Source organism: Parasteatoda tepidariorum, chromosome 3 (assembly GCF_043381705.1).
Source record: "Parasteatoda tepidariorum isolate YZ-2023 chromosome 3, CAS_Ptep_4.0, whole genome shotgun sequence".
In the NCBI taxonomy this organism is placed as follows: Eukaryota; Metazoa; Arthropoda; class Arachnida; order Araneae; family Theridiidae; genus Parasteatoda; species Parasteatoda tepidariorum.
Window position 1 is genome coordinate 73,189,309 of NC_092206.1, and position 25,000 is coordinate 73,214,308.

General features: G+C 30.4%; 1 protein-coding gene across 1 annotated transcript; it reads left to right on the top strand.

The window, feature by feature from the left end:
• The first annotated feature begins 402 nt into the window (after positions 1 to 402).
• On the top strand, positions 403 to 5,906 carry LOC107452308 (dual specificity protein phosphatase 3). Its single transcript, XM_043045932.2, has 2 exons — positions 403 to 543; positions 5,336 to 5,906. Exon 2 carries the CDS (start codon positions 5,354 to 5,356, stop codon positions 5,891 to 5,893), a length of 540 nt encoding a protein of 179 aa, XP_042901866.1. The 5' UTR covers positions 403 to 543; positions 5,336 to 5,353; the 3' UTR covers positions 5,894 to 5,906.
• Positions 5,907 to 25,000: the final 19,094 nt, after the last annotated feature.

The following is a 25,000-nucleotide window of genomic DNA, read 5'->3' on the forward strand; positions in this document are numbered from 1 at the left end:
TCATGTTCTACAGCGGCAGCATGCAGCATTTATGCATAAATGCCTAACTTCCTTTACACCCAAAAATCTTCTTAGCACGTTCGCTTACATTGCATGAAATATTACATCCTCAAAACTCATTCCATTATCAATTACGCGGTCTGACATCGAACGTGTGAAACGTGACAAATATGAGGTAATAGTTCCAGATTTACTTTGAAAATGGTACTAATTTTCGCCAACATAGACGGTACTGAGATAAACAGCATGCGTGCCATTGACTCCAAATTTAAACTCCTGAAGTTATCTGAAGATGTTAGAGACAGCTAAAAATGTTTTTGGAAAAGCCAGCTGTCTTAGTCATGATTCTAAATGTGTTCCCCCTGCTGTCGTAAGGTCGAAACATACCTGTCAGTCAGCGCCTCCCAGCGTCAAAAAAAAGCCAGAATTCGCCAATTTAGAATCGTTTTAAAAATGTTATTTGATCTATGAGGTAGATTTGAGCAGGTGCTGCTGCAGTCTTCAGTATTTTGACACCATGCGGTGCATAAAATAGGATTACAGGTAATTCCTGTTGAAAAGGCGAAAGGAAATGATTATTGCATGGCGATATGTTTTTGCTAGGAGAATTTAATGATTAGGCAATTCGTTATGTGTACATTATTTCACTTTCTCTTCGTGTAAATAGTTTTCTAGTGTTAATGTCTACTTTGTAGTGTTTACATAACGGATTTTTCAGTGCACGAGTGTTTCTTTTTCTTAATATTTATTTTAAAAATATATTAGCACTATCGTTAACTTGTTGACTTTATAAATGTTTAAAAATAAACAAGTATATATCTTAAGCATATCACATAAATTCAAAAAATTAGATAAAACCATCATTTTAATAAATCTGTTTCGTCTTATATGATTAGAAATAAGCAATTTCTGTAATGAAAAAAGTTTAATCATGTAGCGGTATGTTTAGAATGCAACAATATTTCAGTCGGAATTTTAACTTTCGTTAAAAAGTTATAAAGAAATTATAATGTTCCAAATTGACTATATCCTTTTATTTTCATGACTTTGAAAAAATAAAATGGTGTGAAAGTATTTTTTTCAATTTTCCTCAATAACAGAGGTGGCAACTTCTCTGGACAAGCCAAAATAATTTTTTAGAAAAAACGGTAAATAACTACTACTAAGTAAATTTTGCAAATATCTGATTATTTTTGCTTGCTTTTTAAAAGGTATAGCATGACATAAGTACTATAAAGTGGTGAATTATATAAGCCTACGAATTATTTAGAAACAGTGGTGGATAAAAATGAACAATTGAATTTATTAAACCAAGAATCAAAATTAATAAACTACCACTTGAAAATATATATTTGCTGTCCGGAACAAGTTGGCATCTCTGCAACACCATGTTTATCAACATTTGTGCTTTTTAAGAAATATTTTTCATTTTCTAACATCATAGCTGTTAACTTGTTAAGCTTGTTGAGAAAGATTTTGCAAATGTCGCACGGGTCTTTTAAAATATAATAACGGTAGCAAATTCATTCTGATATGAATTTCCTTTTATTAAGATGTCAATTAAACGTTTCGAAGAATTTTAGAACATTTCACTTGAAAAGTAATAGGCATCGGTGGTCACAATTATATTAATTAAAAAAGATTCGTTTTCTTATTTTAACCATTTTTTAAAAACTGAATGTAAAAAATAGTTATTTAAAGCTCTATACCGTTTTGCAGGCATAGTTTTTGGGCCAAAGAATGTAAAACAGACAATTACTAGCTTGAAATTATTAAAAATAAATATATTAGCTAAAAATGTAGCTTTGCTTTAACCCCTTCCTTCTCGCTCCCGTGAAAATGACGGGTTGAGGTTTCACCCTCTATTTCTCGCTCCCGTATATTCCTCTATTTCTCGCTTCAGTAATAACGCGCCAGTACGAATAAAACTAATTCATTTTTTTGCCGGAAAACATTTTATTTCTCATTTTACACACCAGATGGCATTATCAGGGTATTTTTAAGGTAATTGTAGATAGTTAGCTTATTTTAAACTAGTTGTGAGCAAATATCAAATACGTAATAGAAATACAAAAGCTAAAAAAATAGGCACTTTTATGACCGTTTTCTTGAAAATTAAACGATCGTTAAGGGGTTAAAGGCCATTGGGAACCTGAAAAAAATTTATAATTAAAGGAGAAAGTATTTTCATTAGAAATCCAGCTACCTCACCGCAATGTAGCAACAAAACTGCTCGCAACTTCAACTACGGCTGAAAGTTTATATATAAATCAGCACAGAAAGGAGAGAAAACTGGTATAAAAATCATTTCTTTTGAGTTGATTTTATAGAGTAAAATTTCTATGTCTAATAAAAAAAATTTGTGAATTTCAACATGCATGTATAGGATTGTCTTTTATTCAAGAAAAAGTAAAAAGGTGAGGAATAGTTTATAATTAAGAATAGTAAGATCTTATTTTACTCCTGCTAAATAATATAATTAATAATAATAATTTTTAAGGAAAAAAAAAACTAGTGGTTGCTGTTGTCTTAATATTTGCTACTTGTCAATAATATTTGACGGATCATGGGTTAGAGTCCCTCTGCCGTCAGGCTAAGAGTGGAAGGTTTTCCTGTCTATGTAACGTAAATTTGTGTTAATTCTACCAAGAAATCCTCCCCGAAGGCAAATTTCTCCCAGTACTTGATCCAGGATTTCCTTTTCTTCTGGATTGGGTTCAAAATTACAAGGTTACCGAGTTAAACATTAGTAGCCGTAAACACAAAATTGGGTCTGCTGTTCAACGATGGTTATAAAATTAAATTGGTTTAAGAAAATTAAATTGCAGATAACAAAACCAAAAGTTTATTAATTAAAAATTGATTATTTATTTAATAATTTATTTAATCTTTTCTTTAAAAAATGTTTTAATTTAATACGTAACATATATAAAACCTATTTAATACTCACAGTTTCTAAAAATAATATTTAATTTCAATTTATAATTTGTGCCCACTTTTCTTGTACAGTTTTGACATCAGTTTTTTTTTTTTTTTTTCGTGGAACAAAATAGTAATAATAATGATAATAATAATAATAATTCTGCTATATACAGTTTACAACAAAGAGAAAAAAGCTATTTAGTTAAAGTTTAAAGCAAAAATTAACATTGGTAAAATATTTGCACAAAACAAAAGAAATTAAAGCTCCGATCCTATCGCCATCATCCTGTGATTAAAACAGTTTCGGTTTAAGTTAAAAGTAACACGCTCATTACATATTCAGCTTAAATTTGATTCAATTTATCAATCATATAAATAATATTACCTTATCAATTGTACAAATACTTTTACCTTATTAATTCAATTTATCAATTATTATAATTGATACCTGACAAAAAGTATAACACCTATACTTTTTCTAATAAGAGTTTTGGGCAAATTTGCTTTCATTATTAAAGGTTTGTTCTAATTATTAAAATTTATTATTAAAATTGTTAAGTTAAAAGTCACGCGCTTAAAACAGTTTCGGTTAAAGTTAAAAGTTACACGCTCATTACACATTCAGCTTAAATTTGATTCAATTTATCAATCATATAAATAATATTACCATATCAATTATGTAAATACTTTAACCTTATCAATTATTATAATTGATACCTGACAAAGAGTATAACACCTATACTTTTTCTAATAAGAGTTTTTGGCAAATTTGTTTTAATTATTAAAGGTTTGTTTTAATCATTAAAATTTATTATTAAAATTGTTAAATAATTCAATTTATCAATTATTATAGTTGATGCCTAACAAACAATATAACACCTATACTTTTTCCATGGCGGAGTTTTTGCGAATTTTCTTTAATTCTTAAAGATTTGTTTTAATTATTAAATTTATTATTAAAGTATCAAAATTATATATGTTTTAATTATTAAAATTTAATGGCAATTGGATTTCTTTATTTTTTTTTCATTCATTTCACTTGTTTTCATTATCATTATTTTTTTGTCGTAAAAATTATCTTTTCTTTCCTAAATACTATTGTTTTTTATAACTCCTAGAATTTAATGAAATACTAACTTGGTTCTATGAACACTGTTTCTTAAATAAAGCATTTATAAAGTCCATCCACCTTAAAAAGACAATTGATATTTGGAGGGATCATTTAAAGTCGTCTGTGTTACTGACACCTTTTTTTTTTTTTTTTTTTTTTTTTTTTTCAGGAGAAAAACTATTTGTATGATATAGTGGAAAAAATATTTTTAACATTTTCTTGTGAAATTTCTTTTTTAAATAAAGGGATTGTACTTGAATTTGGCCTTCAATTGTCTGCTTACGGTGGACGGACTATTTAGGGTTTATTTCGTTAAGCATAATTGCCAGCTTTTCCTTATTCAAAAATTTTGTCGCTTGACACACGACACGAGTAACACGAAAAGTAATTAAATTGAAAGATTTAGATGTAATCACTATTTGAAAGCATTTATTTATCAGATCTAAAAAATTATAAACACTAAAAAGAAGAAAAAAAATGCAAAAACTGGTAAACGAAAACCAACTCATAATAGCTTGTTTTTCGGGAAGACTTCTTCTTTCAAGGAACTACAGCCTGTCGCAATCCTCTATCCGTATAGAAAGTCTTCAGAAAAGTCATTCCCTAATTTCTCTTTCGGGATGATTTTTTAAACAGTTGAAACATATACACCAGATCATTATTTTTTTAATAGTTTATAATTTAAACTGCTGATTAATAGTTTATAATTTAGAATAATAAAAGTTTATTTAACTTCTCCCGAAAATCAGTTATAAATTAAATGGTTTTACTACCAGTTTTTTCTCGTTTCCGTCTTACTTTCAGATCGATTCCTTATGACTGAGCCTCTCCGGTCTTTTTTTAAATTTAAATTATTTGAGGTCAATATTAGTTTAAACAAAATTATCCATCTTATTACCCGTCGAGGAATCCTGTAAAATTGACATGACTTATTATTGCTCTAATTGCATAAGTTTTAGTGTTCAGCTTAGATTTTCGAAGAAATCGTATTTATACGATTTCAGAGAAAAATAAAACCATAGGAGTTTTTTGTGGTTTTCCTCTCCTTTTAACGCAAATACTAGCTAATTCCACTAAGTTCCCTTACCTTCTGGATTGGGTTCAAAATTACCAGCCTACGGAGTTGAACATTATAGTCGTACACTCATAATTGGGTCGGTTGTCCCACGCGGGTTATAGAATATAAAATAAAATTTCTCATTACCTTTAGCCTATACGAGTTGAAACTATATGTTTCTCAGCATATAAAATTCCAACTCTAGTTAAACCTCGCGAATTAATGCATCTTTCTATATTTCCCAGCTCAGTAGGTAAAAGAACATGCATTGCACAGTTGACGAGGCCAAGGGAATATGTCTTTTTCCCTATGGCAAGCAAGAATATCCCACTGAAGACATGGATGAGGTTTATCCAGGAATATACATTGGGAATTCAGCTTCTGCCGCCAATTTAGCCGAACTCAAAGCCAAGAATGTTAAATATGTTCTAAATTCTGCATTTGGAACAGACAGTTCACTGAAAATGGTGCACGTTCTTTCTGAGAAAGACTATACTCAATCTGGAATAAGTTTTCTTGGAGTTCCGGCTGTAGACCACATGTCTTATTCTATAAGTGAACATTTTAATGAAGCTTTGGTGTTCATAAAAGGAGCCGTAACCACGGAGAGGAGTATTTTGGTGCACTGTGTAGAAGGAATAAGTCGTTCAGCAACTTTAGTGTTGGCTTATTTGGTGAAAGAAGTTGGCATGAATCTGCAAGAAGCTATAAGAAGTGTGCGTCAACGGAGAGAGATCTTACCTAATGATGGATTCTTGTTGCAGTTGTGTATTTTAAATGAAAGTAGAAATAAAAAGTTATGAATAGTTACAGATATTTCAGTGTTTAAAATTTTTTTATCAGTCTTTTAATATGCTCAACGTTATGTGAAATGTGTCCGCTATATACTCAGAGATGCCAACTGCTCCGGACAAGCCAAAATAATTTAAAAAACGGTAAATAACTACAAAGTAAATTTTGCAAACATTTGACTATTTTTACTTGCTTTTTAAAAGGTATGGCATGACATAAGTACTTCTTCTTTATTTAATTAAACTGGGCACCTGGGCCGCGAAGCTGCCCCTATCCCATTCATCATCAAATTACATACAGTAAGGTAAAATACATTGATTTGGCAAACATTATGGCAGCCATAAAAATCAAGCCGTTTGCTTGTAAAATAATAAAACAATGAAAAAATTCAATATGAGAAATTGACGTTTTGACAAATGATTCAATATGACAATTTGATTCAATATGACAAATTGACGACATTAGAAATATTGATTGTAGACTTAAATTAAAAATAAAGATAAAACATGATTTGATATGTAAAAAAATTGATTTTTGAAAAATGAAAGACATAATTAATGACTTAAGTACAATAAATTGGAGAATTATATAAGCCTACGAATTATTTAAAAAAAAGTGGTGGATAAAAATCTACTAAATTGAATTTATTAAACCAAAAATCACAATTAATAAACTGCCACTTTAAAATATATATTTGCTGTCCAGAGCAAGTTGGCATCTCTGTATACTGTGGGGTTTTATAACTATCGACTATATCAACTTCATCAATCAAAATGTACCTCATGGTAGAATAAAGTTAATGTTATTTATATTCTTCTATACTAGTGATTTGGTATTTAATATTTGTAGTGGTAGATACACCACATTACTCCCCATCCAGAAATTTTTATCTGTGATAGAATTCGATGAACGATTACCACTAGTTGATTCATGCTGTTTATATATTTGTATCAATTTTGCTCATTATATTTTTTCTTCATGGCATTTCGCTCATTAATTTTCCCCCTCTTCATTATTATTATATTTTTTTTTATATAGTATTTAGCTCATTTTTTTTCTCAATGTGTTTATTAACCGGAAGACTTTATTTACTTCACCGATTCCCCCCCCCCTTCTTTGAGCAATATATTTTTAGCAAATCAACTGTTTTATTGGGGATCCATCCATCATTATTGGCAAGATCATATCACGTCCGGGTCACCAAAGAGGGGATTTATAATTATTAACTATGTCAACCTTCGTCTGTCAAAAGGTACCTCATGATGGAATTAAGTTAACATGTCTTATACACTAGTGATTTGATATTTAATATTAGGGATATTTTTAAAACTCACTCAAGGGAATACTAAGTGTCCCCAATTCTCTGCTACATAAGATGTGGCAGGAGGAAAGCGTTAATACATTTATGTTTATGAAGCAACACATTAAAATCATACGTTTTTTTTTCTTAATTGTTATTTTTAAAGAAGAAGACAAGTGTGTATGCGTGTATATAAACTAACGCATTCTTGATAATTTTGTGCATTCGGACAAACAAACTTAACTAAAAATAAAAGTTTGAAAAAATCTGTAGCTTTCCGAACAAAACTAATTTCAAAATCGAAATCTTCACACCCAAAATATGTAAGCTCAAGTACTTGCATAAATGTAACGAAAAATAGATTGAGAAACTGAAAAAGTAATAAAACGAATAAAAAATTCGGTACTTTTTAATTTCGCCGACACGGGCAATAAAGTCACCAATGTAAAGTCACCGAGCAGCAGTAAATTCAGATGTTTTCTTTTTTTTTTTTTCGCTTAGTATATTCAAAGACTCTTAATATTTCAGGCCGTTGCGTATTATTTTTTACGGTGGTAGTGGACTAAAGCAAAATTATTTTAAAAAGAACATTTTATTTTTAAAAATTATGAGAACTTTAACATATGTCAAGACGACCTTTTATAGATCTGTTTAAATTACTTGTGTTTAGTGACGGACAAAATTCTTCTTAACCCTTTTTATTGACTGTAATTTATTAACCCTTTGCACTCCGATGTCCCCGCCAAGGCACCATCAACAGTCACCACTTTAAAATTAAGAAATTTCATACCTTAATAATTAGTAACCACATTATTTAAAGAATTTCAAAATTGTATAACAATAGTATATTATGCATTTTAATTGCTATAGTGATGGTATTAGATCAATCAGCGTTTAAAAGTACTCGGAATGCAACGGGTTAAAATATAAATACATTACCCTTGCTATTACTAATAAAACTATTTTCCAAAAGTACGGAGAATTCGTAGTAATTGTCTCCATAGATAATAGTCTCTATATTTTTTAAATAAATAAATTAAATAAAATCGCTGAATTTACTTGCACAATTGAAATGAAAAAGAGCAAAATTTTCTTTAATTATTTATTTTTTAATTAAACATTTAAAATTAATGCTAATTAAGAACTAATACCACTAAAGAAAACTGTTACCGTAAAATACAGGTGTTGGCACCTATAACTGTCCCATAGCAATCAACTTTTACCTATTAACGCATATATATGTATGAATATCTAATGTTTGTGTGTTTAACCATTTAAAAAATACAAAGTATAATTCCGCTTAAAATTGTAGTTCAATTTTCCTTTTTACTGCCACTGAGAAAAAGGCTTAAAGTTGGCAGGTATACAGTATTTCAATGAGAAAAAATTCAATTGAAATTATAACTATAGTAACAAGTTTGCGTAAGCTTTAATAAAAGTTTGCTAGTTTATTCCTAAAATTTCATTTTTTATTAGCTGAAATATATCACTCTTGGGCTGCAATAGTGGTACAACTCAAAAAACACGCGTTTTGGACTAAGAACAGGTGTAAATATGAAAATACACACATATGTATTGAATCATATCTCAAACGTTGCCGTTTGCAATTATAAAGCACTCAACTACAGGCAAAGTATAGACGGAATGCGTTTTGGACGTGAAGAACATAACTTAGTTAACAAAACTTATTTCCATAAATAAATATTTATTTAGGTTTCGTAATTTTGTACTATAAAACCACTAGTAATTTATTGAAACTTAGGATTTCAGTTCATTTTTAAACAACCTTATACCCCACTTTTTTTTTTCTTTCTTCGATTCGTCATCGATCAAAAAATGATACTTTTTAGAGATTTCAAACCCACTCAATACAGAATTTTTTGACCGGTAAATCTTGTTTACGAGTTTTAAAATACTTATTTTTCAAGTTGTATAGCATAGTTTAAAAAAGAAGAACGAAGGACTCAGAAAGCACAATGACACAAGTTGTTAGACGTTTTTATGATTTCTCAATCTGCGCTTAAAATCACTTGATATCGACATAAATAAAGTTTGCGTTTTCCAGAAATATAAATTGCGAAATATTTTTTTCCACCCAGAAACTGTTATGGCCGAATTTAAGTCACGTATAACTCAGGCGCCACAATTGTGTAATGATTTATGAGATGTATCAAGTTATTAATCTTTTAAATTCAAGATTCACCCATCTTAGTAAAAAGAAAAAGAAAAAAACAGTGAGTTTTTAAAGTTTTCCTTTGGATTATTTTTGTAATGTTCCTTCTCAAATTCTTCTAGTTAAGATCAAAACATGTTTTAAAAATGAGACCATCACTGAAAAAAATATTCTTTCTATCATGTGTAAAAAAAAATACCTCACACCATTTCGTAAGTTTCATACGACTATTAAAAAATTTACAACTTCGTTATTTGTCACATAAAACTATGGATTACAGTTTAACAACTTTAGTAGGAGGCTTCTATTTTTTTTTCCTTGATTGAAATGTAGATTTGATATCGTTCTAGAATTTTAATTTTTTTACTGGGATAAATTAGATCTATATTTTCCTGCTTTTTCTTACATTACAATTTTTAATAAATAGCATTATTGTTTACTATTTGCGAAAATAAGGTAGGACTGAAATATTCTGACTAGCAGTTCTATATTTATTCCGAAAATTAGCATTCTCGAATTGCGGAAGGTTAATAAATTTCCTTCATCTTTTTTCCTTCCCTAATCAACCACTCTTGTTGTTACTACTGTCAAATTAACAAACAAATTCACGTTAAAATTAATAGGAATATCTCCTATAAAGATACTAATTTATTATTTTGAGGCCTGGTGGGACAGAGTTTTAAAATACACTGGTGGACAAAATTAAGAGATGGAAAGCATTTTCGCACATTCATTCGCACATGCAAGATACCCGCACACCGCACCATGTGTTAGACAATGGTTCCTTGAATGCCCAGAGGTACAGGCAGGAGGTCCTAGAGCCCTATGTGCGTCTTTTCAGGGGCGCTGTTGGCCCTGAGGAGTTGGCTTTTATGGACGACAATGCGCGACCACATAGGGCTCTCATGGTTGATGAGTATCTGGAAAGCGAGGATATTCAACAAATGGATTGGCCAGCCAAATCCCCTGACCTGAATCCTATTGAACGTGCTTGGGATGCTCTTGGGAGAGCTATTGCGAGGCGCCAACCTACCCCCAGAACCTTTCTGGAGTTATAAATTGCTCTCGTGGAAGAATGGGAGATTCTTCCACAAGTCCTCCTTAACTCCTAACTTTTATTGTCATCTTTTATCCTTAAGTTCAGACTACATTGGCTTTAATGGCAATAGGTCTTGCCAGTGAATGGCACTTTCATTTTTGTTTTGCATACTTTATTATCATGAAATGAGCTCTATCCATACCAAATTTCATTTATTTATATTCAGTATTTTTTTAGATATTTGGGAAAATGTCTTCCATCTCTTAATTTTGTCCACCAGTGTAGAAGGATTTTATTTGAAAAATACTAAGTAGCGGTGGTCACAGATGTGAAAAATTAAGGATATTCGCCTTCTAATTGTTACCACTACTGAAATTTTCTTTAATTCACTTCTTCCTTAATTAGTTTGTAGTTCTCCACCGTTTTTTTAATTATTTTGTTGAATCCGGTTCAGTTGGCAACTCTGTATACATATTACTTCATTAAAAACTTCATTCGCTTCAAAAAAATTACCTATCGAAAATAACAGTCGACATATTTCGAGCGCTCAAAAAATAGACACCCATTTTCAAAACTTGCCAGACATGAATGAGAAGAAGCAAGAGTTGTTTGAAATAAAACGTAAAGTTGCCTACAAAAATGGAAAAATATGGGGAAAACTAGAAAAAAACTACAGTAGCCGAGAGAGAGAAAAAAAATATCGTATGCGAGAAATCATCAATTGCAACCAATCTTAGGCATAAAATCAATTTCGACAATACCAAAATTATTTCCGCCTTAGTCGCATCACTCATCTTGATATCCTCAAATCTTTTTTTATTCATATGAATGCTGATTCCCTTGTGAACGACATTAGTTCCTCACCATCACTCCATAGCGCTTGGAAATGCATTTTACTCTGTTTTGTCCTTCTCGACCCTTGTAGTTCCAGTTCTGTTTTTCATCTTTTTTTGTTTATCGGCTACTGTGGTTTTTTTCTAGTTTTGTTTTCTTACCTTTATTTTTCAATTTTTCGTTAGCAACTTTTTTTTTATTTTTATTTTATTTCAAATCATTTTTGTTTCGTCTCATTCATGCTTGGTTAAGTCTTAAAAACGAACGCCTATAACATGTCAACTGCTATTTCCAATTTTTAATTTTTTGAAGAGAATGAAGATTTAAATCAAGTAATATCTTACAATTTCAGTTTCTTAGGTTTATTTATTTATAGTCTATATAATTAACGATAGTCTCATCATTTACAATGTGGAACATATTTTTTGTCACATTTAAACAAGTATAGTATCTTACCTAATTCAGATGTGAGGATTTCAAATCTGAAATCAGTTTTGTTCGGTAAGCGACAGATTTTTTTTAAAAATTAGTTTATGTTTTTGTTTGAATGTACAAATTTATAAAGGACGTATAGATTTGTATATTTACAGATACTGCTCGTTCCTTTGAAAATAACATTCAGGGCAAAAAATACATGACTTTTGCGTATCGGTTCATAAACTAAAATATATTATCGCTTATTTACCTCCCCCGACGTAGAAGAAAAGTGGGGACGCCCAGTATTCACTCTAGTTAATTTTTTAAAATAATTCTAGTTAGGAATATAATATTAAATTGCATAAAAACTGTAACACGTACTGGAAAATCGATTGCAGTTTTGAAATCGGCGACGCTACATGCACAATACTATAAAAAAAATTCAATAAATATTGCTACCACTTTTTAATTTTTTCCAGGTGCGTGTGAACCCTGCTGGATTGAGATTTATGGATTGCATATGAATAATTTAAACCGAATATACATAGGACAATGGTTTCCAACTGGCAGCCCGGGGGCCACATCCGGCCAACGAAGCTTTTTTTTGTGACCCGCGAACTAAAATATATTAGTTGTCATTTTTTTGTGGACAATTTTCGTAACAAATCTGTAAGGGTTTAAAATACTTATCTCGTTAATAAAAACCTAATTTCTTCGTTTCTGTGAAATTGAACATACCAATGGTGAAAAANATATTCGTCTTCTAATTGTTATCACTACTGAAATTTCTTTAATTCACTTCTTCCTTAATTAGTTCGTTGTTCTCCACCTTTTTTTTAAAATTATTTTCTTGAATCCGGTTCATTTGGCAACTCTGTATGCATCTAACTAACTAGATTGAAAACTTCACTCGCTTCAAAAAATTACAAATCTGAAATAACAGTCGGCATATTTCGAGCGCTCCAAAAACAGACACCCATTTTCAAAACTTGCCAGACGTGAATGAGAAGAAGCAAGAGTTATTTGAAATTAAACGTTAAGTTGCCTACGAAAATGGAAAAATATGGGGAGAACTAGAAAAAAACTACAGTAGCAGAGAAAGAAAAAAAAAGAAAAATATTGTATACGAGAAATCATCAATTGCTGGAATCTTAAGCATAAATTCAATTTCGACAATACCAAAATCATTTCTGCCCTACTCGCATCACTCATCTTGATATCCTGAAATCTTTTTTTATTCATATGAATGCTGATTCTATTGTGAACGACTTTAGTTCCTCACCAGCACTCCATAGCGCTTGGAAATGCATTTTACTCTGATTTGCCCCTCTCGACCATTGTAGTTCTAGTTCTGTTTTTCATCTTTTTTTTGTTTATCGGCTACTATGGTTTTTTCTAGTTTTGTTTTCTTACCTCTATTTTTCAATTTCTCGTTAGCAACTTGATTTTTTGTTTTATTTCAAATCATTTTTGTTTCGTCTCATTCATGCTTTGTTAAGTCTTAAAAACGAACGCCTAATAAAAAACTATTATGTAAAAAACTAAATATTAATATAATTTCTAAAATATTAAATAAAAAACATGTCAACTGTTATTTCCAATTTTTAATTTTTTGAAGAGAATGAAGATGTTAATCAAGTAATATCTTACCGTTTCAGTTTCTTGGGATTATTTATTTAAAGCCTATATTGTTAACGAGAGTCTAATAATTTACAGATAGAGAACAAAATTTTTGTTACATTTATACAAGTATTTGATCTTAATTGATTCAGGCGTGAGAATTTCAAATTTAAAATCAGTTTCGTTCGGTAAACAACATATTTTTTTTCGAAATTAGTTTTTTTTTTTTTTTTTTTTTTTTTTTTTTTTTTTNTTTTTTTTTTTTTTTTTTGAAAGTGCAAGTTTATAAAGAACGTACAGATTTGTATATTTACAGATACACTTGTCTGCTCACTACTTTGAAAATAACATTCAAGGCAGAAAATACATGACTTTTACGTATCGCTTCATAAACTAAAATATATTATCGCTTATTTACCTCCCCCGACGTAGAAGAAAAGTGGGGACGCCCAGTATTCACTCTAGTTGATTTTTTAAAAAAATTCTAGTTAGGAATATAATATTAAATTGCATAAAAACTGTAACACGTACTGGAAAATCGATTGCAGTTTTGAAATCGGCGACGCTACATACACAATACTATAAAAAAATTAAATAAATATTACTACCACTTTTTAATTTTTTCCAGGTGCGTGTGAACCCTGCTGGATTGAGATTTATGGATTGCATATGAATAATTTAAACCGAATATACATAGGACAATGGTTTCCAACTGGCAGCCCGGGGGCCACATCCGGCCAACGAAGCTTTTTTTTGTGACCCGCGAACTAAAATATATTAGTTGTCATTTTTTTGTGGACAATTTTCGTAACAAATCTGTAAGGGTTTAAAATACTTATCTCGTTAATAAAAACCTAATTTCTTCGTTTCTGTGAAATTGAACATACCAATGGTGCAAAAAAATTTATTTCTCAGGTGTTGCATCCAAGAAAATATTTATTCAAATACAAAAATAATCGTGTATGTTGCTCTTTTTTATTTCATTTTTTTTTTTTTTGTATTTTGTGAATATAATTTAGCATGTGTGTATCAGAAATTTTCTCGAAGATATTCTCCGATTTAACTTTTTGAAACCACTCATTTTGGACGAAAATATTTACACAAACATTTGTAAATTTTAAATTTAAAATGTAAAAATCTATTCTCTGGTGGTTGCAGCAGACAAACCTCAATTTTCTCATTGAACATTTTGTGTGCTACTATGTAAGTTTTAATATCAACCTTTTTGAAATTTTATATCTTAGCAATTAGATATGTGTTGCACATTAATTGCTTAACACATAGGTGCACATTTAAGTTATTGTAACCCGAATTTTTTAATATGCAATTAGATATTTTTAAAAATCTACTTCTTATTTTAATTTGTAATGCAATACTTTTGTTTTGCACAACTTGGTAAAAATCTGACAGTAATATTTAATGTTCATTGATAGTCTATATTATAGAACAGGGTTCGCCAACCTGCCGCTCGCGAGCCACATGTTCCCTTTTCATTTTTGTGCTATTATATTTTAAAAAATTATTATCATTCCGTATGTGTTTCAAAATGTCTTTCAAATTACTGAGAACAAATATGAAAGATTAAGTGCAACGTTGTTCAATTCAAGGGGAGTTTACCATTTCCAATATAATTATGACACAAAAAGCATCTGGAGAATTAAAATTAATAGAGATGCAAGAAGATCAAGCTCTACAACTAAAATGTAAAACATAAATCCAAACACAGATCAGTATTTTCTAACCAGCATCTCAAAAAATTTATGAGAAGTGCTGTCACCAATTATTCACCAAACTTTAAAGAATTACCAAGAGAAGTGAAATGAATGTGTTTAATTTTTAATATTTAAATTCAATACACATATTTTTTACTTTTACTTATATGTTCTCAATAAATATAATTTATGTAAAAGAAAAATTTTTAATAGCATTTTTGCATACCTTTTAAATACGTATTTAATTGCAGCTCTGGAAAAATTTCAAATTTTGAAAAATGGCTCGACTATTAAGGAGCTTGGCCACCCCTGTTATAGAAGATCAATGAAAAGAAATTCACAGATGTTTCCTTTGTGTTTTTTATGGTAGATTTTTTACACTCTAACTACTTATAATATCGGAGAAGCGTGATCAGTTATTTAACCTCTTAAGCGGTCATCCCTGCACAGCCACGTGTATTTTAATCTAACTGTCAACTCTTCTGCTACATGACGTCTACACGCGTGAACTAAAGCTGATAAATATTTTTCAAGGGTGCGTTTTTTAGTGGATTTAAAGTCGCTCCAATATTGTTTAGCGTAAAAGTTATTTTGAGGAAGCTCATCTATGAAAGTAAATCAGGCGTATGCGTCCCCCTTTTTTTTCTAATAAAAACGTGCTGTGGTTGAGAAAAAGACAAGCGCGGGAAAAGATAGTCTCCTGGCGCCAGGAAACACCCTTAAAATGAGGGACAATAGGGGTAAAAGTGTCGCTGACGGAAAGTTACAAAAATTGGAAAAGACCTGAGAAAGGAAAATAAATTCTGTTCAAGCGATTGCATGATCTTTGTTCCAGATATCGTCAGATACCGAGTAGTTAGTTTGTCAGCCATCTTTGTCCGACTCTTTTAAATCATTTGATAATACTCGTTGAAATATTAATATGGAGCAGACAAATTGGAAAATCTGGATAAATACAAACTATTGTTATCATTTTGCAAAGTATCTGCCTAATTGGACTAGTCTCAAGTAAATATTTCTAAGAATCAGCCTTATACTTTTTAGCCAAACAGATACTTTATATCTAATAAGAAAATATATCATTCATTGCTCAATCATTTTGCAAAGTATCTGCCTAATTGGAAAAGTCTCAAGTAAATATTCCTAAGAATCAGCCTTATACTTTTCAGCTAAGCAGATACCTTTTGGCTAATATGAAAATATATCATTCATTGCTCAATCATTTTGCAAAGTATCTGCCTAATTGGAAAAGTCTCAAGTAAATATTCCTAAGAATTTTGGCTAATAAGAAAATATATCATTCATTGCTCAATCATTTTGCAAAGTATCTGCCTAATTGGAAAAGTCTCAAGTAAATATTCCCTAATCAGTCTTACACTTTTTAGCCACGCTACTCCCTCGCAATGTGAGGGAATTGCAGGACCAGTTGGTGAGCGCTTGGTACCAGATACCTCAGACTACCTATCAGCACCTTGTGGAATCAATACCACGGCGGGTGCTAGCAGTTTTGAGGGATAAATGTGGTCCTACATGTTGTTAGCAGGGTGGCTATAATGAAATAGCTTTTCGGTGTATTTTTTTTCGCTAAAAAAAAATCTAATTTCTTCGTTTTTGTGAAATCTAAGATACCAACGGTGCAAAAAAATTTATTTCTCAGGTTTTGCATCCAAGAAAATATTTATTCAAGAAAATATTTATTATTATTTGTAATTCAATACTTTTGCTTTGAACAACTTGAAAAAAATCTGAGAGTAATATTTAATGTTCCTTCAAACATAAAAGGGTCCTATTTAAAATTTTGACAAAGTTGCGCCCCGCCATTTGACTGGTGTTTTTAATTGTGGCCCCCGGCTTCATGTAAGTTGGAAACCCCTGTTATAGAATAGTAAATAACTAAAAAAATAAATCTCTCAGAAAATTTGATAATTTTGTCAACATTTTAATAGCTTTACCTCGAGAGATCTGGAAGAAAGTGGCGTTTCATATGAGCTGTCAAATCATTTGCAAACAGTGGTGCGAAAAATAACTCTAAATCAAATTTGCGAAATAAAGAATTATACATTAATTTAAAAACTTTGCTACCACTAGAAAAAAAATTTCCAAAAAGCGTAGAAAGTTGGCAGCCCTACTCCAGGTCTTGTTAACCTTGTAGTAGTGCATCAGTTCAGACAAAATAAATGAATAAATAAAATAAAATAAATTAAAACAAAATTATTAAATATTTTTTAGGAAAAATATGTTTACTTCAATGAAAAGTAATTTCTTTTTGTTGAAAGTTTTGTGTTCCTTATCAGTTAGAAGAGGAGTAAGGCATCTTTTTCTCTCATTTAGAACATGCATTGCTATTTTTCTTCGCCAAATGCTTAAGGCAGCCAACCAGCCCTGTTATTAATCATTTCGTCGTACGTGATTGAATATGACGGCGGCGGATCTCTCCTAAATATTAAAACTGTAACCGAGCAAATCTCTTAGTCCTCATGACAAAGATTTATTTGTTCCTTTAAACGGTTAATTTCATTTAGGCGCCCGACTTGCAGTCTGATGGTGCTGAAAGTCTCCTGTCGTTCTAGAATCACCAGGGGTTAGATAGACCACTTGAGGTGAACAATTGGACGACATAAGTGTGGTCTGAATAACACTCATTTTTTAGTTTCTATTTGGCACTTAAATATAGAAATAGATGCCAAGAGCTGCGCCTTCTTTCCTATTTTGCTTCAAGTGTTTGCTTATGATTTATTACTAGATGAGGAATTTTGACTGTTTTCTTCAGGCAATGGATATTCAAAAAAATTTGTTGATATATGTAACATGTTTTTTTTCTTCCTCAAATGGGAATTGAAGAAAATTGTTTGTAAACAGAGCAATTTGTTTATAAAAAGTGATGTTCTTTATACTCTCATAATTGTAAACATTCTTAAGAAAAATATCTTGAAATAATAGACTTATTTTCTGTAAAGAATGATTCTAAATAAACCTATAATAAATATTAAAGTAATATAGAAAAAACCATACTTCGGAAAGTGAAATGGCTTGAATGATATTTATAATCGAATGTAACAATTAGCTAAAAAAAAAGTGGCGTAATGCTATCACCTTTTTGAACATACCGGAAAAAAAAAGTGTGCTGAAACAATTGATTTGTCAGTTGAAAGAATGGATAGATTTTTAAACTTTGGTATTAAAGACTGTTTTGTAATACGAATTGTTACTCCAATAAGAGGTTAGAGTGCTCGCCTCCTGATGAGGTAACCCAGGTTCGAGTTCCAGCGGCAGCTTGTTGATACGAAGTCTACTCCCGGCTTGCACCGACCACAGTGCTGACGTACAATATTCGCAGTGGTAGACGGATCACGAATTAGAATCCCCTGTCGTCGAGCTAACCATGCGAGGTTTTCGTTGTTTTCCTCTCCATTTAAAGCTCCCGCGGATTAGTTCCGTCAATGAAGTTTTCCAAGATGACTGGTTTGTTCCAATAATTGATGAGTTCCCTTGTCTTCTGGATTGGTTTCAAAATTTCAAGGTTATGGAGTTAAACATTGATAGTCGTAAACTCATAATTCGGTCAGCTGTTCAACATACATATTCCTCTTCACTCCGAATTGCAGCATAGGGCTTCTATTATAGCTTTCCATCTCACTCTATTTGTGGCCAGATATTTTTCCTCTCTTCAAGTTTTTCCAATTTTTTTCAATTCGTTTATAATTGTCTTATGCCAAATATTTTTAAGTCTTCCTCTTTTTCTATTGGCATGAGAATTCCAATCAAAAACTTGTTTTACTTAAAATATTTTAGGTTTTTACGTAGAGCATGACCAATATATATCCATTTTTTAATATCCAGATTAATCAGTTTCTGTTCGGCTGTTTAATCCCGGTAATAAAATAAAATTCGTAGTGTAATCAAACTATCACGACATTTTTTATAGTTTAATTAACAATATTTTTTTATTTCCATGTACCATATTCGGCAAAATCGGTTGAGAATTATCTAGAGTTAAACAATGAACATCCCAGCAGTCCTTCTGTATCCAACAATACTTTAAGCTAGAACAAACAATACCACTCTCTTAATTTATTGGGGCTACTTTTTCTGAAAAATGCAAAATGACAACGCCGAGGGAAATTTTTCAAATTCTTCTAATTTTTCTTTCTTATCACAAGACTGTCACGATTACTATGTAAATATCGTTGGAATGGCACTCACTGTGTTTAAAATTTATAATATCGCGTTTCTCACATTCTTCATTAAAAGCCTCTCATACCACAAATATTTAGATGTCATTTATTATTAATAAATCGAAACTATCACTGAAAAAAAATTCCAGTTTTATCTTTTCCAAGAACTTTTTAGATATGAGGTTGTTATTTTACAATGCATGAGGCAAATTAGATAACGTTTTAATTCCACAACAGAATTTTTGCAACATCTGTTGGTGTTTTGTTTAATTTCAGGAGTTTTTATTTAATAAACTAATATTATTTTATTTCTCCGTTAGTTATTTTTAAACAGATACAGATTATTTTTAAAAAGATTTAAAGATTTTCGGAACTGCTGAACTGAACTGTATAAAACAGTTGTTCCCCATTTATCTTTAGGTTGAACTGTGTGGTGTTTCGATGAGGAGGTGGATTCGTAGCTGCTAATTAGTTCAAATTTTTAGGAAGGAAGAATTTATTTTTATATTTACACTGATAGTAAAAACTTTGATCTTCTATTTCTTCCATGAATTTATGAGACAGAATCATACTTTAGTATTTACTTTCAATAGTAAACTGAAAATACAGGCTATCAAAAGTTTGCTAATTTTAATTTCTTTTAATAAAATTTAGAATTTTATTTGTCAGCACTTTTTGTAATTTTAGTCACCCTTGGCAAGCCTGCAAGCGCGCTAATACTTCTTAATTGAGGGGATAGGAAGCATTTTAAAAACTTGGTGCTTTGTACTAGAATTAAATTGTACAAGGAAATTCTCACTAATCAAACAACGTTTCGCCGAAATATAAGTGGTAACGAAATTTATACAACATAATGTGCTTCGTTCGATTTGCAAAAATTATGTTATAAACGCGTTCTTAATCACCACAATAACTCGGTAAATACATATGCATGAATTAATTATTTTCTCTCATTTTTTTTTTATTATCAGTGGTTGCGAAATCAAGGACAAGTGAGGACCAACTTGCTTCAATAATTAGTTTACAGGGTTCGTAGGGTCCTCAAAAAATGGCGGCAATATTGTTAACAAAAAGTTTAAAATTTCTCTCTGTTAGCTTTTACTTAAAACTTAACGATGCAAAATCGGAGATTTCGCTAATAAACTTAATATCCGACAGGGATAGCCTGGTTGGTAGGGCACTGGGCCCAAGTCCAAGAGTTTTTGGGTTCGATCCCAGCCGGCCAAAGACTCCCTGTGTAGTTAATGGTGACTGATGCACGTTAAATCTGTCGAGTCGTGAAGTCCTCCATGCTCCCATAACAAATCAATACCTCTGGGGGTACTGATCCAGGAGTGGATTGGATTCAAAATTACAAGGCTACGAAGTTGAACATTAGTAGTCGTAAACTCAAATTGAGTCGTCTGTTTAACGACGGATATAAAATAAAATAAACTTAATATAATTTGGAAATGTTAAAAACGGTAACGAATGCGAGTTTAATAAAATAAAACTTCTCTTTTTTTAACTTTTTCGACCTACATTTAAAATGTATTAAGACTGCATGAACCCTGCAGTTTACTACGCTACTTGCACAATTTTTGGCAAACCACTGGGAGCCTCAGGGCTGAGAGTCATATATATCAAGACGGAAAAGAGTAAAAACTGGTAACAAAAATATTAGTTTTGACATGTTTAAGGGAAAAATAAAAAATCCATGACTACCAGAAGTTTTTAACGGGTACAATGCATCTATAGGACCTCTTTTTCCTCAAGAAAATTATGATAGCGATGAATAGTTTATTGTTAAGAATAGAATTACTCCTCCCGAAAATCATCTATTATTGCAATGGTTCTACAACCAGATCATTCTCTTTTCCGTATCACTTTCAGGTCGGGGGAACCCTGATATGATCATAAATGTACTTTCTTACTGATTACTATTGTTCTATAACTAGCATAGTTAGTGGAAGGAAAAAAAAAGGACCATACACACGATTAAACCTCATAAACCTAGAAAACGAACATTTTTTTTTTTAAGTCTTAAAATTCAAATCAATAAAATTCAAATTTTTATTAAAAGATATTAAAATTAATAATTTTCTAAAGTGTTTTTTTTATAGATTAATTTGAGTAAATGCAAAGAATGTTTTTGCCTTTAGCACTTAACTGAACGTTTATTAGATCTTATATATGTGCTATTTTTAATACATCGTGGTGATTAATTAGCGTCACTGTAAATCAAATTTTGGAAATTAAAAATAAAATGAAGCTCAAAATGTATGAACATTTTAAATTTTCCAGAAATATCTACTATTGAAATAAAAGATGTTGGCATTCATGGTTGTGTGTAATCTAAACCAGCGGTTCCCGCGTGGTGTTCCGCGGAACCTTAGTGTTCCGCTAATTAGTAATTTATATACCCAGTGATGAGTTTTGAAACATCTGATTATGTTGAATCATTCGGTTGTACAGTACAGAACCCGTTATCCGGAAATCAGAAAACCGGGAAACCAAAAAACCGGAACGAAATTCGATAAATTTTCCCGCCATTTTTGAAAAAAAAATTTTTTTTCCTTAAAAGACTTTAGGATTTTTCTTTCTTTTTTGAAAGATGTTTACCTTACCTTACCATCGTTTTGGAAATAATCATTAGTGTATTACTTCATCGTTTTTTCTTCTTTTTAAGATTATTTCCAAATTTTTTTTTTTAGTTGGGTTTAACAATAAAAAAAACGGTTTTTTGTAGCGATTCAGAAAACCGGAAAAATCAGTTATCCGAAATAGCGATGGTCCCGATCGTTCCGGATAATCGGTTCCCTACTGTATTTATGAAATTATTTCAAATGCCAATGAAATAGAAATGGCATTTTTTTATAAGAAAATATAATATTTGTTACATTGAATAAATTATGAAAAGAGCAAGCATTTATAAAATATTGCATTAGTATTTTCTATCGCACTTTTTAAATCAAAATAAATTAATTAAATTTTTTAATAAAAAAATATGTTTCCCTAATAACCATTTTCAACGTTTAAGTTTTCATTTCGAAGTAAATTATAAGTAGGCTTATTTTATTCAATTTCAGCTTATGCATATTTACCAGAAACAAATTAATAACTAGACTAGATATAGCACAAGGGCTGCAAATTTTACTGTCAGTTATCAAACCTAATATAAAATTATTAATATTACCAAATTTTTAATATTACGACAGAAAATTAAAAAATCTAATCTCCTTTAATTAAAAAATTAAAATATAGTTATTTATAGGTTATAACGTTCACTATAACTTGATAAACTTTATTTACAAAGTCGGGGTTCCATCGAAAGAAGGTTGATTATTCAGGGTTCCGCTACCCTAAAATAATTGGGAACCGCTAATCAAAACTGCTAAAAAACTCGATGCTCTGAAAAAAAGTTAAAAGCATTAAAAAAAAAACTCACATCATCTTAATCAATCTCATTATATTTTATTTAAACTAATATCGTATTCAAAATAATCTTGTTTTATAAGAAATATATGAAAGCTATTTAGTTCATGTCAATTCTGTTATTGAAAATATAAGAAAACTTTTAGAAAGAAAAAAATAAAGATTTATTCAGGCGTTGCCCTTTACAGTTAATATATTATCCTAATATTTTACATTAATACACAATAATTAATAAACAATTTAAAAAACAAACGAAACTTGTTTTTTGTTGAACTATTAATTTAAATTTATGCGTAATACCATTCGGTAACCTCTAAAAATATCACTTAACAGTTATATTCTATCACACACCCAATAAAAAAAAAACATGAATTCTGATATTTACATAACATAGTTAATTTTAAATGTGAAAAAAAAAGATCTTCATCAAACCGGAAATGTATCTGTTGTCTTTTTTTGGGGGAATTTTTTGAATAAAGTAATTATCTGAAAACTCTTTTTTGCTCATACTGACTAATAATATGTGAATGAACTTAACCACGTTCAAATTAATTTTTCGGTATAATTGAAATTGTAATTGATATTTGTAATAAGTTGTTATTGAGTTGATTTAACCTTGAAAATTCATACGTACTTTGAAGACTGACCAACAGATGGCGCTATTGAAAGTAGATAGAGAGACAAAATAATAGGCCAGTTCTTTTGTAGATAAACGCGTTAAAGAAGTTAAGAGTTTCTTTATATTCTACTTCACTCCAAATTTTAAATCTCATCATCATTTTATTTTTATTTATTTATATAATTTATTTTCGGGATTGAGGTCGAATGCCCATCCGTCAACTTAATGTTATTAAATTATTTTGGTTGTTCCGAATGAATTAAAATACAATTTTTTAGAATAATATTGCTACTACTTTTTAAATTTTTCCTACCTCCTGGTGTAATTTAAATATTTGTAATTGATTTGTGAACATTTAAAACGAAATGGTAGTAAAACTGCATTATTACAAAGCTGCTAACTTTCAACGCTTTTGGAGAGAATTTCTTCGAATGGTAGAGCTAAGTTGAAGTTTTAATGTGTGATTCTTCGTTTTGTAAATATGATTTAAAATGATTTTCTTTACCACTGCATGGAAGTGATTTAAAAGTTTCGTAAAAAACACCTGTTTGTTCCAGGTGTCTCGTAGTAAGATTTATAAAATGTTAGCAAATCTGTCAAAAATATTGAAAGCTTTTGATTGTTATCAGTTTCTAAAATATTGCACACCAAATGTAGTAGTTGGTAGCTCCGTTTTAAGTTAGCTGCATATTTTCATTATAATAGCATTCAAAATTTATGATCACGGTCATGATTATGATATGTTGGTCAAAATTATTTAAAATTAAATTTAATAAACCGAAAATGAAATGTAAAAGTGTAAATTGTACTACCACTTTAATTATTTGAGAATAATTTTTCGACAGAAAGCGGGTGGTTTGGCAAGTATGTCATGAATATAAAGGAATTACATATTTAATAACGTTCATTCTTTCCTAGAATGGATTTATTAAATGGTAGCAAAACAATTACCGAAAAACAATCTTATGCAAGAACATATATATACTTTGACTTGGTTGAAATTCGCTATCGTAAAAATTATTTTGCTTTATATGTTTTTTGTAGTTATTCAGATATTTATTGTACTTATTTACATGTAGTGGTGGTCAAACTCATTTATAAATATAATTCATGAAGTTTAATGGAATAGCATGGGTTTCGCTACCACTTTAAATAGGAAAATAAAATCTTCCGGGGAAACGGGAAGAGTTGGCAGCTATGGGATTATGGCTCAACTAAATTTTTAACATGCACAGGGCTGCCAGCTATTGCTCTTTTTGCAAAATATTTCTTAGAGTGGTAGACAATGAAAAACTGAAGCTTTTGGAATTTTGGTTAATTTTGTCAACATTTCAAAACCCACACCACGATAGAACTGGAACGAAGTAGTTTTCTATATGAATTTTTAATTCATTCATATGTAGTGGATCCGGAAAATAATTTCAAATTCAATTTATTAAACACAGAATCATACATGTAAACGTAAAATTTGCTACCTCTGGGAGAAATTTTCCCAAAAAAGAGTAGAAAGTTGGTAGCCCTGCAAGTTTAGATTAACCCCTTAACTTGTGCGCTCGAGTTAATTCGAGCTGGCTAAACAGGCCAAACTGTGCACACTCGAGATAATTCGAGAGGCGTTGTATTTTATGCTGCTATAATTTTTCACACTAGAATATAATCGAGAATTGAAAATAACAATGTGAAAGCTAAGAAAAAAAAATCGTTTTATTGATATTTATCATTTACATAGGATTGTAAGCTATAACAGTTATTTATTCAAGAATAAAATATACAGAGATGCCAACTTGCTCCGTACAACAAATATATATTTTAAAG